The following is a 16,389-nucleotide window of genomic DNA, read 5'->3' on the forward strand; positions in this document are numbered from 1 at the left end:
CCCTACTACACCAACATAATAACTAGGGCTGCCGATTAATTGCAGTTAACTCACACGATTAACTCAATAATATTAATCGCGATTTAAAAAATTAATTGCAATTAATCGCAGTTTTAATTGCACTGTTAAACAATAGAATATCAATTGAAATTTATTAACTGTTTTTGGGTGTTTTTCTATATTTTCAAATATATTGATTTAAATTACAACACAGAATACAAATTGTACAGTGCTCACTTTATATTATTATTTTTATTATGAATATTTGCACTGTAAAAATGATAAGAAATAGTATTTTCAGTTCACCTCATGCACGTACCATAATGCAATCTCTTTATCGTGAAAGTGCAACTTACAAATGTAGATTTTTTTTTTGCTACATAATTGCACTCAAAAACAAAACAATGTAAAACTTTAGAGCCTACAAGTCCACTCAGTCCTACTTCTTGTTCAGCCAATCGCTAAGACAAACAAGTTTGTTCACATTTTTGGGATATAATGCTGCCCGCTTCTTATTTACGATGTTACCTGAAAGCGAGAACAGGTGTTTGCATGGCACTTTTGTAGCTGGCACTGCAAGGTATTTAGGTGCCAGATATGCTAAACATTCGTATGCCCCTTCATGCTTCGGCTACCATTCCAGGGGACATGATTCCATGCTGATGACGCTCGTTAAAAAAATAATGTGTTAATTAAATTTTGACAGAACTCCTTGTGGGAGAATAGTATGTCTCCTGCTCCTACCCGCTTTCTGACATGTATTTCTGTCTTGGATGATGACCCAGCACATGTTGTTCATTTTAAGAACACTTTCACTGCAGATTTCACAAAACGCAAAGAAGGTACCAGTGTGAGATTTCTAAAGAGAGCTACAGCACTGAACCCAAGGTTTAAGAATATGACGTGCCTTCCAAAATCTGAGAGGGACAAGGTGTGGAGCATGCTTTCAGAAGTCTTAAAAGAGCAACACTCGGATGCAGAAACTACAGAACCTGAACCATCAAAAAAGAAAATCAACCTTCTGCTAGTGGCATCTGACTCAGATGATGAAAATGAACATGCATTGGTCTGCACTGCTTTGGACTGTTATTGAGCAGAACCCCTCATCAGCCTGGAAGCGTGTCCTCTGGAAAGGTGGTTGAAGATGAAGGGACATCTTTAGTGCATCTGGCATGTAAATATCTTGCAACGCTGGCTACAACAGTGCCATGAGAACACCTGTTCTCACTTTCAGGTGACAGTGTAAACAAGAAGTGGGCAGTATTATCTCCTGCAAAGGTAAACAAACTTGTTTGTGTGAATGATTGGCTGAACAAGAAGTAGGACTGAGTGGACTTGTAGGCTCTAAAGTTTTACATTTTGTTTTATTTTTGAATGCAGTTTTTTGTGTACATAATTCTACATTTGTAAGTTCAACTTTCATGATAAAGAGATTGCACTACAGTACTTGTATGAGGTGAATTGAAAAATACTATTTCTTTTGTTTTTTACAGCACAAATATTGGTAATAAAAAATAAAGTGAGCACTGTACACTTTGTATTCTGTGTTATAATTGAAAACAATATATTTGAAAATGTAGAAAACATCCAAAATATTTAAATAAATGGTATTCTATTATTGTTGAACAGGGCGATTAATCATGATTAAGTTTTTTAATTGCTTGACAGCCCTAATAATAACTCCACCTCTATGAGAGGCGTTGGGCTTATGTCAGTGTACTTAGGGCGAGGCAGTGTCCTGTAGACACTGCATTCCTTACCTTGGCTGCTGGCTATCTTGTAAATTTCATGGCTCTGATGGGGCTGTGAAATTGACAAGAAAGCCAGTTCCCGGAGGGGGGGCTGCTGGTAGGTCTCGGCTCCAAGCCAGGCTGCTACCCAGGCTCCTGGCTTGGGCTCTCACCCGGGCTCCCCACAGGGAGCACGGCAGCCAACCAGACTCTGGGCAGATTCCCCCCTGCTCCTGGCTGGTGTCCCCATCCAGTGAATTGAAAATCTAAAACTGTAGCCACTGATTTATGGCTACAAATTTCACCCTTTTTCAGACAAGGAAAAACAAAAACAAACAACCGCCTAGTTTATAATTTAGAGCTCTGCTAAGAGCTCCCTGCATTCGAGACTTCTGAATCCATTGAGCTGATGTGAATTAGTTTTGCACAACCAGCTAGAGAAATTAAGTTTATTTGTTTTTCCCTCCAGGCCCTGGGACCCTGGTATGCCCGATGATGTGGAAGAAATGAAGCTTATACTTCATATGTGGGTAGCTCTGTTTTATAGCAAACCAAACAAATTCCTAAGCAGTACAAGGAAGGTGGTAGAACACAGTAACCCTGAAAAATATGTATCCATAAACAGTAGTCTGGATGCTTTTGAATTAAGTGATGATTGTGAAGGCGCTTTTGATCTAGAAAAGTGCCCTGCAGACTCTCAATCTGAGGCCAATCAGACTTCCAGCACTACTCTGGAATTAAGTGATGACTGTGAAGGAGCTTTCGGCTTGGAAAAATGTCCTGCAGATTCTCAGTCTGAGGTCAATCAAGTTTCCAGCACTGTCCATAGCACAGTATCCTATTCCTCTGAGCAATTGCTTTCTTGTGATGAACCATCATCCACGAGTTGTATAAAGACCTTTTCAAACAATGACTGCAGTGATCCCAGCAGCCCACCTTTGAAAGATGGACCACAAGAGGTGATTATTGATGGATGCGTAGATATTGTCCATGCATTCAATAAGGTAAGATCATGGATTTGAGTCGCTATAGTTATGTAAGAAATTCAACATAGGGAGTGTTTGTGACAAACACCTGCCTCGAAGACCCATACTAAGTAATGTAAAAAGGGGGCACAAGAGGGCCTTGTTTCCCACTCGAGTGACGCTTGCTCCTTCTGCTGGGTTCATAACTACCAGTGTGCGTGGGAGCTGGAAGGAGCTGTATCCATCCCTGTTAGGGGAATGTTGCCACAACAGTGACTCTTTTGATGGAGAAGAAGGTAACAGAATGGGGAGGAATGTGAGGAGTCCTGAAGGCTCTGACCATGCCCTGCAGGTGGGAGCTAATCATACGGTAGATGCCACTGATTAGCAACCCCTCAGTTGCCAGCAAAAAGTTGCCATTGTCCAGCAGTTGCTAATAAGTGGCAGGCAGGTTTGTACAGCAGCAGGCAGGGAAGGAAGCATAGGGATGTGCCTTCCCTGGCTGCAGCCCTGCAAACCTGCTTCAGGCAGGGCAGCAGCAAGAAGGGGAGCTGCAGGCTGGATGCTGGGGCTTTCCTCAGAGAGCAGGGGTGATAGGGTACAGGCTCCTATCTCTCCTGTATTCTCCAGCATTCAGGGCCCAGCCCTTCCCAGCGCTTCGTGCAGTCCCCCCAGCAGGGTGCAGCCTGGAGAGTGCAAGGAGAGGTACTCTGGTATCCAGGCTGCACCCTCCACCCTTCCCCTTACTACTGCCCTGCCCACTGTTTCCCGTCCCAGCCTGCAGCCCTGGCCAGGGCCCCTTACCTCCGGTGTGGTCCCTGCGTGCCAGCAGGTTTGCCGGGTTGCAGCCCACAAGGAAGTGCTGTGACAGGCTGAGCAGCAGCTGCAGGCAGGTTTGCTTGGGGCGGGGGAGGGGTGGGGGAGGGGGGGGCGACCAGGGCAGGCACGTCCCAGCACTTCCTTCCCTGACTGCAGCTGCACAAGCCTGCCTGCAGTGGGGCCATTCTTAAGCTCTTTTTTTTTTTTTTTAAATAAGCAGCATGCAGGTGCCAATATCCAAACTCCCTTATCATTGATGTTCATGGGATGGCCATGGTTCCCAGCAATATGTTGCCATTAAGCAGAAGTTGCTAATACCAGGATTCGATTAAGTGGAATCCGCTGGACTTAGAGAGCACCTGACAGACAGTTGAGTCCCACGTTCAGGCTTCAGTTTCTCTTAGAGCGTCTCCTGACATCACAGACACCTAGGCAGAGGCTGGGAGCGTGTTCGCTCCTATTTTCATTGCTTAGACCCTAATAAAGTTGTTATTGCACACGAAGCACTGTGGACCCTAGAATCATAGAATATCAGGGTTGGAAGGGACCCCAGAAGGTCATCTAGTCCAACCCCCTGCTCGAAGCAGGACCAAGTCCCAGTTAAATCATCCCAGCCAGGGCTGTGTCAAGCCTGACCTTAAAAACCTCTAAGGAAGGAGATTCTACCACCTCCCTAGGTAACGCATTCCAGTGTTTCACCACCCTCTTAGTGAAAAAGTTTTTCCTAATATCCAATCTAAACCTCCCCCATTGCAACTTGAGACCATTACTCCTCGTTCTGTCATCTGCTACCATTGAGAACAGTCTAGAGCCATCCTCTTTGGAACCCCCTTTCAGGTAGTTGAAAGCAGCTATCAAATCCCCCCTCATTCTTCTCTTCTGCAGACTAAACAATCCCAGCTCCCTCAGCCTCTCCTCATAAGTCATGTGCTCTAGACCCCTAATCATTTTTGTTGCCCTTCGCTGGACTCTCTCCAATTTATCCACATCCTTCTTGTAGTGTGGGGCCCAAAACTGGACACAGTACTCCAGATGAGGCCTCACCAGTGTCGAATAGAGGGGAACGATCACGTCCCTCGATCTGCTGGCAATGCCCCTACTTATACATCCCAAAATGCCATTGGCCTTCTTGGCAACAAGGGCACACTGCTGACTCATATCCAGCTTCTCGTCCACTGTCACCCCTAGGTCCTTTTCCGCAGAACTGCTGCCTAGCCATTCGGTCCCTAGTCTGTAGCGGTGTATTGGGTTCTTCCATCCTAAGTGCAGGACCCTGCACTTATCCTTATTAAACCTCATCAGATGAACCCCTGATGAACCCCTGATGAACTCATGCCCTGTCTGACAAATGAGGAAGGAACTGATTGGCAGAAGGGGTGTTGGTGATGTTTTTGTACCCTTTTAAGTCTATAGATGCTGATTTCAGGATCATAAACCATCCTTTTAAAAAAAATAATAAAAAGCTTTACAGTGCCTCTTTTAAGCTGACCAGTGTTTCAGTCATTCATTCATTTGTTGCTGAAACAAAACGGTGAGTGGCTTGAGACTTTCCTACTTGAGAAGCACCCTATCTCCCCATGGGATACGGCCACATTCTGCTCAGCCAAGGGGTTTGAAATGGAGTCCCCTTCTGTTTATAAGTACTCTGGCCAGACATTCTCCATTCATGAAGGTCCTTTGTGTTTGGAATTCACTCACCCTCTGTCCAAAATAGCCAGAATTTGTTGGCCTTTGTGGCCCACCGCAAAGGCTGTCTGTTTGCAGGGGTATTTTGGGCTGGGGAGTTGGGGTGGGGAGGGTGGTTTAACTGTTGAGGTTGGGATAGCTTGTTATGTGTGGGTTTTTTTTTCTCTATAGGGTGTGTGTCATGGGGTATGGCTGCCCTATAATGTCCCCTACTGGCCGAGCATGGCACTCCCTGCCTCAGTTTCCTTCCCCAGGGCTGGTATCGTCTGCCTTCCAGACACCAGTCTGTGCTGGAGATGTGGCTTAGCCCTCTGGGCAAGTCACTAATAAACATAACCTGTTCCATGGTAGCAAAAGTCCAAACTACAAAGGTCCAAACAAACCAAAGGATTCTTATGCCTTCCAGGGCTTCTCTTCAGCCCACCCTCTGGGCCCTGTTCCCAACCCGTTTCTGGGCTACCTTTTGGTAGTCTTTTCGGCTTTGGGATAGAGCACTCAGCCCCTAGACTGGGTCTCCTGGAGCATCTTGAACAGATTGCAAGACTATAGAGTGGGATCCCCTTTTGCATTTTAAAGCATGTACCAAAGGTTTTTAATATACGTTTAGTATTGTACTGTAAATTTAGAAGTACTTTGGGAGGAACCCAAGGGCTTGTCTACATGGTGGGATAATGTGTTCTATGGGGGTGTGATTTCTACAGCTCACGAACGTCTTGCACGGTAATTGGTCCATACAATGTGTAGACCCTGCTGAGTCTACATAATACTATTTTTGTCCACTTGGGCTTGTTTACATGGTAAGGTAATAGGCTCTCCAGGGGAGTGATTTCTAAAGCACTAACATGTTGCATATTAACTGGTCCATGTAGACCCTGCTGGTATGCTTTAACATAGTGCTGTTTGAAACAGTACTGCATTAAAGCGCACCAGCAGGCTCTACCCAGACCAATTAATGTACACACATTAGTGTGCTTTAGAAATCACTCCCCTGGAGAGCCCATTACCCCACCAGGTGAACAAGCCCCACGTGGACAAAAGTCAGCTTTTACAGCCAAATTCAGCCCTCAGATTAGTGTGAACAGTGTCTGTTGATTTCACTATTTCTTGTACTACAGTAGCACCCAGCGGCCATAATTGGGATCATTGGGAACCCATTACGTTAGGTGTTGTACAAATGTAAGAGGCAGTTCCAGGCTCCAAAGAACTTACCGTCTAATTCAAGACAAGACGCAATAAGCGAGAGTAAAGTTGGAAAGCGTGAGGTTTGATTAGCTATGTGCACCATGAGATGATTTCAAGGCAGTTTAAAAAAATAAATATTAAGATACAAATAAACAAAATAGCAAATCAGGAATTCCTACTTGCCATCTCCCTAGCTGTTGTTAGTTGCCAATACCCTATAAGTATCACAGAAGAAGCAGATCTTGAGGAGGAATTGGAAGGATAGAGGACATGAATGGGCTCACTTGTCTATTTTGAGGACAGAATTTGGCAGTAAGATATTTGGGATGTGAATTGAAATTCATTTCTCTAGGGTTTTTAAAAAAAGATTGTCTTATGAAAGCTTGAGGAGTTAAAAAGATACATTCTCCAGTTGCAGAGATCTTTCTCTTCCTACATTTGTCTTTCTCGGTAGTTAAATTTCGAACTTTGAAATTTCAGGTTGATGAAGAGAAGAGTGAAAGAGAGGAATTGCTGGACCCTGTAATTTCTATCAGTAACTCTACTTGCAGCCCTTCTGGTAAACCCAGCAATATAAGGATAAGACCTGAAGAATTTTCCACTGATGACTCAGATGAAGCACATCAAGCCCTTGATTTAAGTAAAGTTTCACAGAGTGACTCTGCATTTTCGCAGACTGAATTTCCAGAGAAGCAGGAAAATAAACAGCCAGCGATTATTAGTGATGATACTGTCATTTCTGAGGAAAGAAAGACACTGGACAACATCACTCTCTCTGCAGAGGACAAAGACAATTGCCAGGCTGGTGGTGATGGATCACTACATCTCTGTGAAGCAATAGAGTTAGAAGTGAATATGAAGAGCACAAAACATGATAGCCCATGTGAAAAAGGGAGAGAATCGTATGATCCATTAGAAAACCAGGGAGAAGAGGAGGAGGAGGAAGATTTTGACTATGAAAGTATAAATGTAGAACCAATTGATTTAGCACTTTCTGAAAGTAATGATGCTGATCTGGAACATGAAGATATGGACCAGGATCCAATCAATGTAGTACTTCCTAAGGAAATTTGCATACCTGAAGAGAGCAAAGCAATCAGTCCAGTTGACTTGGAAGAACCCTTTGATAGTGTATTAACGCTAACATTATCACCTGGTGCAAGTCCTGTCCAGGATGTACCTTCTGATGAAATAACACAATCTGAAGATGCACTTCCAAAGAACCAAGAGGTCACTGTCAAACCAGCTGAAGAAATTAATGATGCAGATCTGGAACATGAAGATATGGACCAGGATCCAATCAATGTAGTACTTCCTAAGGAAATTTGCATACCTGAAGAGAGCAAAGCAATCAGTCCAGTTGACTTGGAAGAACCCTTTGATAGTGTATTAACGCTAACATTATCACCTGGTGCAAGTCCTGTCCAGGACGTACCTTCTGATGAAATAACACAATCTGAAGATGCACTTCCAAAGAACCAAGAGGTCACTGTCAAACCAGCTGAAGAAATTAATGATGCAGATATGGAATATGAAGATATGGACCAGGATCCAATCAATGTAGTACTTCCTAAGGAAATTTGCATACCTGAAGAGAGCAAAGCAATCAGTCCAGTTGACTTGGAAGAACCCTTTGATAGTGTATTAACGCTAACATTATCACCTAGTGCAAGTCCTGTCCAGGACGTACCTTCTGATGAAATAACACAATCTGAAGATGCACTTCCAAAGAACCAAGAGGTCACTGTCAAACCAGCTGAAGAAATTAATGATGCAGATCTGGAACATGAAGATATGGACCAGGATCCAATCAATGTAGTACTTCCTAAGGAAATTTGCATACCTGAAGAGAGCAAAGCAATCAGTCCAATTGACTTGGAAGAACCCTTTGATAGTGTATTAACGCTAACATTATCACCTAGTGCAAGTCCTGTCCAGGACGTACCTTCTGATGAAATAACACAATCTGAAGATGCACTTCCAGAGAACCAAGAGGTCACTGTCAAACCAGCTGAAGAAATTAATGATGCAGATCTGGAACATGAAGATATGGACCAGGATCCAATCAATGTAGTACTTCCTAAGGAAATTTGCATACCTGAAGAGAGCAAAGCAATCAGTCCAATTGACTTGGAAGAACCCTTTGATAGTGTATTAACTCTAACATTATCACCTGGTGCAAGTCCTGTCCAGGACGTACCTTCTGATGAAATAACACAGTCTGCAGATGCACTTCCTGAGAACCAAGAAATCACTGTCCAACCAGCTGAAGAAATTAAGTCATCAGCACAAAGTGATTCAGTAGAGGACAGCTGCATTTCTCAGGAAGACAGCGGAACTGGTTCTGCCAATTACACTTCTCCGACTATTAAAGAATCAAATCAAGTACAAAGCAATACAGCAACTCAAGGAGAGCAAAAGAGCCCTTCTACTGACACAACAGAGCTGCTGAACAAATCTTCAGAAGCAAGTGAAAGCCCATGCTTAGTCTTTGAAAATACACACTTGGAAGCTGACTCTGAAGCCAAGAAAAGCTGTGACAAATTTAAGAATACTGAAGTCTGTTCTGTTACTAAAAAGTCACCATGTAATGATGAATTAAACCAGGTAACTATGGTTATTACACATGGAGAACATGAGACCTCTCTTTGCAAATTGGTAGAATCGGCTTGTATCTTATCAGTGGATAACGAAAAATCTTTTGCTAAAGAACATTTGGACTTGAAACAAATTAATTTTGTAAACCATCAGTATACGCACAGTCTTATTTTGAGTGAAGAAGAGACAAGTCCAACTGACAAGTCCACTCACACTGACCCAGAATTGATGATTGGCACTCCTTTTCAGCAGCATAGCAGCCCTATTAGCAGAGAGACTGAACTGCACAAAAGTATATTAGAGCCAAGTGAGCATGATCCAGTGCTTTGCAAAAATATGAATTCTGACCACACTGATCAAATAGATGTTACGAAAATATGCTCCATCTCTGAGAGTCTAACACCCTTGTCTGCTGGGGATGACTCCTCAAGTTCTTGTTATACTGAACGACCAAAGAAAGACAAATTTCTAGAACACGAAACACCTGTAGTTAAAGTAGCAGACTTACTGGGGAGTGAGGAAGAGATTTCTCCAACTGACAAGCCCACTTGTACTAACCCAGAATTGTTGACTGGTGTTGCTTTTCAGCAGCATAGTATCCCCATCAGCCGAGAGACAGATGTGCACACTAATTTATTAAAGCAAAGTGAGAAGAATCCAATATTTTCCAAAAGTATGAATTCTGACCGCACTGATCAAATAGATGTGATGGAGATGCCTTCTACAGCAGAAGAAGCTTTCTCAGGTTCCTGTTACACAGAATGGGCAAAAAAAGACATGTTTTTAGAGCATAAAATCCCTGTCGGCAAAGTAGCAGACTTACTAGAGAATGATGACAAAGAAGAACCCACATCACGTGAGGAATTTGATCTAGGAAGGACTAGCCCTGCTGCGAGCACTCCATCTATTTTAGAAGAGGAGGAGGAACAGTTCGCAGAAGCATGTGACCAGAGCTCTGTTTGTGAAATAACAGAACTGCAGAGTGATTGTATGATGGAAGAATCTAATATGTTTGCTGATTTACATCAAACCAACTTAGATGACACTAGGGAAGAAATCCCTGTTTCCTCTGTTCAAATGCCTACAACATTATATGCACACGCAGACTCTAGAGAGACTCTAGAAGTTAGTGATACTGAGGATATTTTGGAGAAACATTTGGCCAACCCAGGTACAAAATTCCCTAACAAAGGTAGAGGTGTGCATTTGACCTTTGAAAGTTTATCGTCTGAGTCTTTTTCTGGAGACTCTGACCAGGAGTACTTTGGAGGTACTGTACATCCCACAGTTAAATTTAGGGGTTCTTGTGGCACAAGACCCATTGGTACTATCCGCGCAACAACCGTTACAAGGACTAATTATGATTGTTCATGTAGAAGCTCAGCGAATGAAAATTGGAAGAGTGATGACTGGGACTCCTTGGAAGCAGGCAAAAGATTTTCAGTGGCTGAGTCAGGCTGGCCCGTTGGGTTTAGGGAAGATGCTAGGTATGTGCCCCCTTTTGTCAATATTAAAGATGATCAGGGCACCGTGAGGGATTATACAAACTTTATTGTTACCAAAAAACACAAAGACAAAACTAGACCTTTACAATCTTCAAAGAGACATGACCATTTTGTGGAACGATCTGACTTAATAAGCTCATTGACTAGGACCTGGAAGGTTATTGATGATCTTACCCAGAACACTTTAGATATGGAATGTCTGCGTTTCAGTTATAAGCTAAAACAAGTAATAAAGAGCCAGAAATCACGACTTTCTACCTCCAGTTGTATCTTTCCAAAAGAGATTTCTGCCCAGGTAATGGCTGAGACTTTGCCCCTGAGAGAGGCTCCTGAAGCCCCTAGTCTAAATTCACCATGCAGGAGTAGGAGCCCCCTTCTGGTAACAGTTGTGCGTTCAGATTCAAGGCAGCGTAGCTCAAGTTGGCACCCGAGAAACGATATATACACAGATTTTGCTGAACCACCTCTCTTTGTCCCATGGCAGGATAAATTTATCAGTGAAAGAAATGCGGCAAAAGTCAAAAGCCAGGGCCGTGACTATGGTATTCCTTTACATCTCAGCAAGTTAAAATACGATGATAAACTAAAAGAATCCCGGGGGGATATTTCGGTCATTCTAAATGAATATGCTGAGTTCAGCAGGGTGATCTTGAACAATATACATGCGGGGAACAAAGGAAGAGGTCAGCGCGTTACCCCAGAAGAGTGTGCAGGCAAAAGGAAAAAATGCACACATTTCCCCAAAAGAACCGCCTCCTATGAGAACATGATTAGTGACTTATGCAACACTCTGCACTACCGACTGAAAAGTGTTGTTAAAGACGCTTGCAAAAATGCGTGTATGTTCTACCTAGTTGAAACAGAAGATGACCCTTTCTTTGTGAGAATGAAGGTAATGTGGCAATTTCTAAATCTTCCTAGTTTGTTTAAAATTGTGAGTGAACTTAGTGCTGCTTATAATGTTGAACTGGTACCAGTGGCTTGAGTCAGGTATGGCACTCATAGAATCATAGAATAGAATCATAGAATATCAGGGTTGGAAGGGACCCCAGAAGGTCATCTAGTCTAACCCCCTGCTCAAAGCAGGACCAAGTCCTGGGGGGGTCTCTATGCAGGCTTCCTCACACGATTTGGCCAATGCTTCTTAATGCTGACCTGCGGTATCTTCCTGCTGTGTTGGTCCTAGGGGATTTCAGTCCTGATCAGTAACACCCTCTGCTACTTCATCTTGGCTCTCTGGAGCCATAATTCAAACCAAATTATGCCAAAGTGTGTGGTAGTTTAGTGATGCATAAACAGAGGGAACTAGGATCAGCGATCACTGATTAATTTTCACTGGTGAGCAAAGAAAAGAGGTGGACTTCAGGCATTAAAGGCTAATCCAGCACCTCAGATTTTTTTCTGTTCATAATAGCAAAGAAAATTGGCAAACCACACAAAACCATGTGCCAGATGATTACGGTTTGCATTTGCCAGGCCTGTATCATGGCCATAGTTTGTGTATGCTTCATAATTTTTTAAAAATGTTTATACTGGGAAGAATGTGAGGCAGCCTTTGCTCTGCCTTTGTCCTGGTTTTGCACAGTTTAGGAATAGTCCTGGCTCCTGGATTGTCCCGGAGTCCCAGGTGGCTTCTCTGGCTTGAAATGCCTTTTTTCATTTGCATTTGGCACAACTATGACTGTTTCTGATTTAGGTTTTGCCTACTTGCTCCGGTGACGTAGTTCATCCAAATGGGGCCACTCTTGGAGACCCCACACACATTTCAGGTGGTATAAATTATGGTTGCCAACTATTTTGGGCAGTTAGCCATCGAGAGCACCTTGTACCAGTGTTCCATAGACTGTACTGGTGTCTTCCGTTTGCTTTTGATCACAGTTCAAGACATTGATGATGGTGCTTTTTAAAAAAACCTTACAGTACATGGTTTGATTCCTGTTTAACCTGAGAAACCGGCCTCTCTCACTGTGCCTGATTGTGACAGCCGAGTTTAGGCGAGAGTCCCAAGTGTTTTGAACATCTGCATGCTACTGAAAGGTGGTTTTCAGTGGGGGTCTTTGACACTGGAATTTGTTTCCCCAATTAGGCTATATCTATACTAGAGTTTTTTGGGGAAATCTCTCAGTTTCAGCTGCATTGGAAGTAGCAACGTTGGAGAGCTAGTATAGACAGTCACTGGCATCTTTACCACTGTTGTTGTCTACCCCAGCTCTGAACTGGTCTAGAAAACAGGGTGGTAAAAACAATGGTGTGTGTCAGTGCCTTCTCTGTGCTCCCAGTTGTGCCTTTTCTGACACACACAAAAAAGGGGGGGAGAGGGCTTTTTCACAAAAACACAATTTTCCACAAGAAAATTTCAGTTTTGCAGGGGAAAAAAGGAGACTTTTTTCCCCATTGGGAAGATCAAAATAAGGGCTCCCCAGCTGCCTGACAGCAAGGCTCTGGTCAAGTGCACTTTCTACCTGTGAAATTGACAAAAGCTTTCCTGGAGGGCTGCCAGGCTGTGTCACTTTGAGACTCTCTCCAGCTCCTGCAGGCAGGCTGGAAGGCTCCTGTGAATTTCAAAAGTGTAATTGACAAGTGTCTTACAAGCAGGCAGACAGGAAGCCAAACATTGTGTTTCAGTGCTCCGGAAACAAAAGATTTCCTGAAAACCCTTCCCGTGAAAATTTTTGCATTTTTGGCCTTTTGTCCCAGTGTGGGACAAAAGAAAAATTTCAAACACGCAACATTTTATGCAGGAAGGTATATCTGTTTTCCGGCCAACTCTAGTAGACACAGCCTTAGTCTGACAGAACTCCAGCCTGACTTCCAGAGCGTGGTGGAAAGCCCATCTGCTTACTCATGCTTTTCTATGTAGTTGATTGACTGGGTGCATTTTTTTTTTTTTTTTAACCTCAGCAACTTAATTCTGCGGTGGAGTTTGTCTGTAAATGGAACTTTAAAAAATGTAAAATTAAATGAGCTAGCACGCTGTCTCAGTACTGGGTCATCTACTCTCTGCATTTTGGCTGCAGCGGACTTTCCCGAGAGCACATGTAATACATAGATCGAGATGTTTATCTAACCAAGAGTATATTAGAGAACGAAAATAGATTTTGCTGTGCTGATGAGTTGAGATGAGAGAGGTGTTGGCCATTCTGAACCTCTTCTCACTGCAAACTGGTTGGCACGGGAGAGTCCATTTCAAAATGCTTGCCTTTTTTTTTTCTTCTTTCTTTTCCCGTGTGGTGGTTGAGTAAGTGGTCAATTTATTTTTAAAGTTTTGTGTTTGATATTTAGAGTAAGTTGAATTTTCAGATAATTAGATTATTTTAGAAACCAAATAATCAATAACAGAAATACACCTTTGGCCAGTGGTTCTCAGACTTTTGTACTGGTGACCCCTTTCACATAGCAAGCCTCTGAGTGCGACCCCCCCCCTTATAAATTAAAAACACTTTTTTAGATATTTAACACCATTATAAATGCTGAGTGCAAAGCGGGGTTCGGGGTGGAGGCAGACAGCTCGCGACACCCATATAATAACCTTGTGACCCCCTGAAGGGGTCCCAACCCCCAGTTTCAGAACCCCTGCCTTAGGCATATTGAAAAAATAGCTTACTCTTTCCAGTCCTGACTGATACTCTCATCAAACAAGCCTGAACTATATAAGATCAAACTTTATATAAATTTGTTTGCAGAATTGGGGAAAAAACCCATCTAAACAAGACGAGATTTATTTTTCATGTTGGGCTTTAGCATAACCAGAGTCTGAATAGCCAGGTTATTTGCAGATAAATCATAGCTTTCATGCTCAACTGGAAATCATATTAAATGGCCTGTTTTGGGTAAGGTGTAAAAATGTTCGCCATACAAACATTCTTACTTTGTTGTGATGATTTATTTGTGTTTCAGAGCTTATTGAAGAAAGGTGGCCATGCTGAAATTGAACCTCTGAATTTCTGTAAAACACAACACCTGGAGACAGACAGACTGATTGTCATTATTAGAAATGAGGACATATCTTTGCATATTCATAAAGTAGGTTCAGAAGTATCTTTCTTGTGTCAAAACTGGAAACGCCCTTTCTAAATACGACAGTCCATTTTTAAACAGGTTTCTAATTTTGCACCTATCCAGAGTTTTGTCTTTAATTGTTCACATCTGCATACCTATTGGTGATGTCCTAAAGATGTCGCAGTTTAAAGCTAACCTAATACATACGCAGGGTCCATGGCTAAGGAGTTGTAAAAACCACAAGAACAGAGGGCCCATTTCTTTCACTGCTGTTGCTCCAGTTCAGATCACAAAATAGCTAGCAACCTCAGAAGTCCATACAAACCAGGCAAGGCACCAGTCTGGGTTGTCTGGTTTAGCTTTTCCAAGTCTGCACAGTAAACTAGTTGGAGCCAGGGTTAGAACGCAGGAATTTCTGGCTCGTAGGCCCCTGTTGAGATCCCCATCAGCATTCCAGCAGCACCAATCACTGCAGTGTCTAAGTGCTATCCACAAGGTATAAAACCCAGGCGAGGCTTTCATTGAACTCACTTGGCACTGAATAGACACAGGAATTGCCACTTTCTGAAATTATGCTATAATTATACTATGGCAGAGTGTCATTTAGAATAATTCTCTGGAGCCTGTGTGGTAATTGTAAATCCTGCATTTCTTCAGTTTTACCTGTGAGCCTATCCCAGTAGTTGCTTATTCTAAGATGTGACCAGAGACTATTTATCAAAGTACCCCTTTCTGTCCCCAGCTCCAGCTTTTCTCTGTCTTTTTTTAACTTGCATGTTTTAAGACGTAGTAGAGTTCACTGTACCCTGTGACCCAGTTTTGATTTCTCTACCTAGTCTCATGTCTACACTACACACTAAGCCCAGGTCTTTGGACTCACTGTTCTCAAGCCCATGCTTACGCCGCCACACTGCACTGTAAACCTGGGTTTAAAATGGCTGGACCCGGGTCTCATGGCCGAGCTAACGTGTTCGTACTGCACTATGCAGACTTTCTGACTCCGATCTGTGGCTTGGACTGCGTCCCCTCTGCAAGACGATACAACTTGGACCTGAGTCGCAGCAAGACTTGGGCTCTGACACATCCCCTAAGCAGGCTCCTTGGACCTCGGTTCTGAGTGCTTGCTGACCTGAGTCAGATGGCTTTGTGTCTTGTCTGTGGACAGAAGGAGGTCTTGGGCTCAAGTCAGACCCTGGGCTGAGCATGCAGTGTAGACGTACCCGTAGTCCTTGAATTGCTGCCAGTGTGCTGGGAGCAGTGTGATGTATTCAGCCCCGTGGCTCAGCGTGAGAGAGAAGTACCTCATAGCCTCACAGCGATCACCACTGGATTCATAAAGAGAGGGCTAAGAGGCTCCTGCAGAGTCCCATTGAGTCATCCACAGCTTGGTGGGGCTGTGCTGTGGAGACTTGAGGATGGAGTGCGTAAAACAGGAGGAAATGGGCAACATCCTCAGGACTCCAGCAGGGACACCCTGTCTCCTGGAAGAAGAAAGAATGAGAGAAGTTCCTGGTTAGGTGTGTGAAGTCTGACCCATTAAAAGGTACATATTGTACATGAAGAATGTTTTTGCCTTTAACAGATCCCTTCCTTGCTGAGATTAAAGCATTGCCCAAATGTAACCTTTGCTGGAGTGGACAGCCCAGAGGACGTAACTGATCACACTTATCAGGAGCTGTTTCACATGGGGGGGTTTGTGGTCTCTGATGATGAAGTGTTAGAAACTGTAACTTTAGGTGAGTCTAATTACCTCCTCCCCCTTTATACCCATGAAAATCATTGGTCTTTGTTGCAAGAGGATGATATTGCAGTACTGTAATAACTGTGACTTAAATACAGCGCAGGCTTAGGATGGATCTAGGGAAACACGTGGCTCTAGAAGCTGTGGCATTGTCAGGAGCCTCT

At 43.3% G+C, this 16,389-nt stretch overlaps 1 protein-coding gene and 1 long non-coding RNA gene across 9 annotated transcripts in view; one reads left to right on the forward strand and one right to left on the reverse strand.

The window, feature by feature from the left end:
* LOC119565084 overlaps nt 1-14,484 on the reverse strand; it is a 49,985-nt gene extending 35,501 nt beyond the window's left edge. Inside the window, exon 1 of the long non-coding RNA XR_005223823.2 lies at nt 14,354-14,484. This is a non-coding gene — a long non-coding RNA (uncharacterized LOC119565084). The remainder of the gene's footprint in view (nt 1-14,353) is intronic.
* Nucleotides 1-16,389, forward strand: part of TASOR2 (transcription activation suppressor family member 2) — a 78,256-nt gene that overhangs the window by 50,719 nt on the left and 11,148 nt on the right. For 6 of the 8 annotated variants that reach the window (XM_043521062.1, XM_043521066.1, XM_037889390.2 and 3 more), the window contains exons 17-20: nt 2,200-2,734; nt 6,863-11,377; nt 14,383-14,508; nt 16,067-16,220. In XM_043521062.1, coding sequence (XP_043376997.1) covers nt 2,200-2,734; nt 6,863-11,377; nt 14,383-14,508; nt 16,067-16,220 — 5,330 coding nt within the window. Of the gene's footprint in view, nt 1-2,199; nt 2,735-6,862; nt 11,378-14,382; nt 14,509-16,066; nt 16,221-16,389 lie in introns of those variants that run through there. The other 2 variants (XM_037889391.2, XM_037889392.2) reach the window with 2 other exon arrangements.

The sequence above is a fragment of the Chelonia mydas genome, chromosome 1 (assembly GCF_015237465.2).
Source record: "Chelonia mydas isolate rCheMyd1 chromosome 1, rCheMyd1.pri.v2, whole genome shotgun sequence".
Taxonomy (NCBI): domain Eukaryota; kingdom Metazoa; phylum Chordata; order Testudines; family Cheloniidae; genus Chelonia; species Chelonia mydas.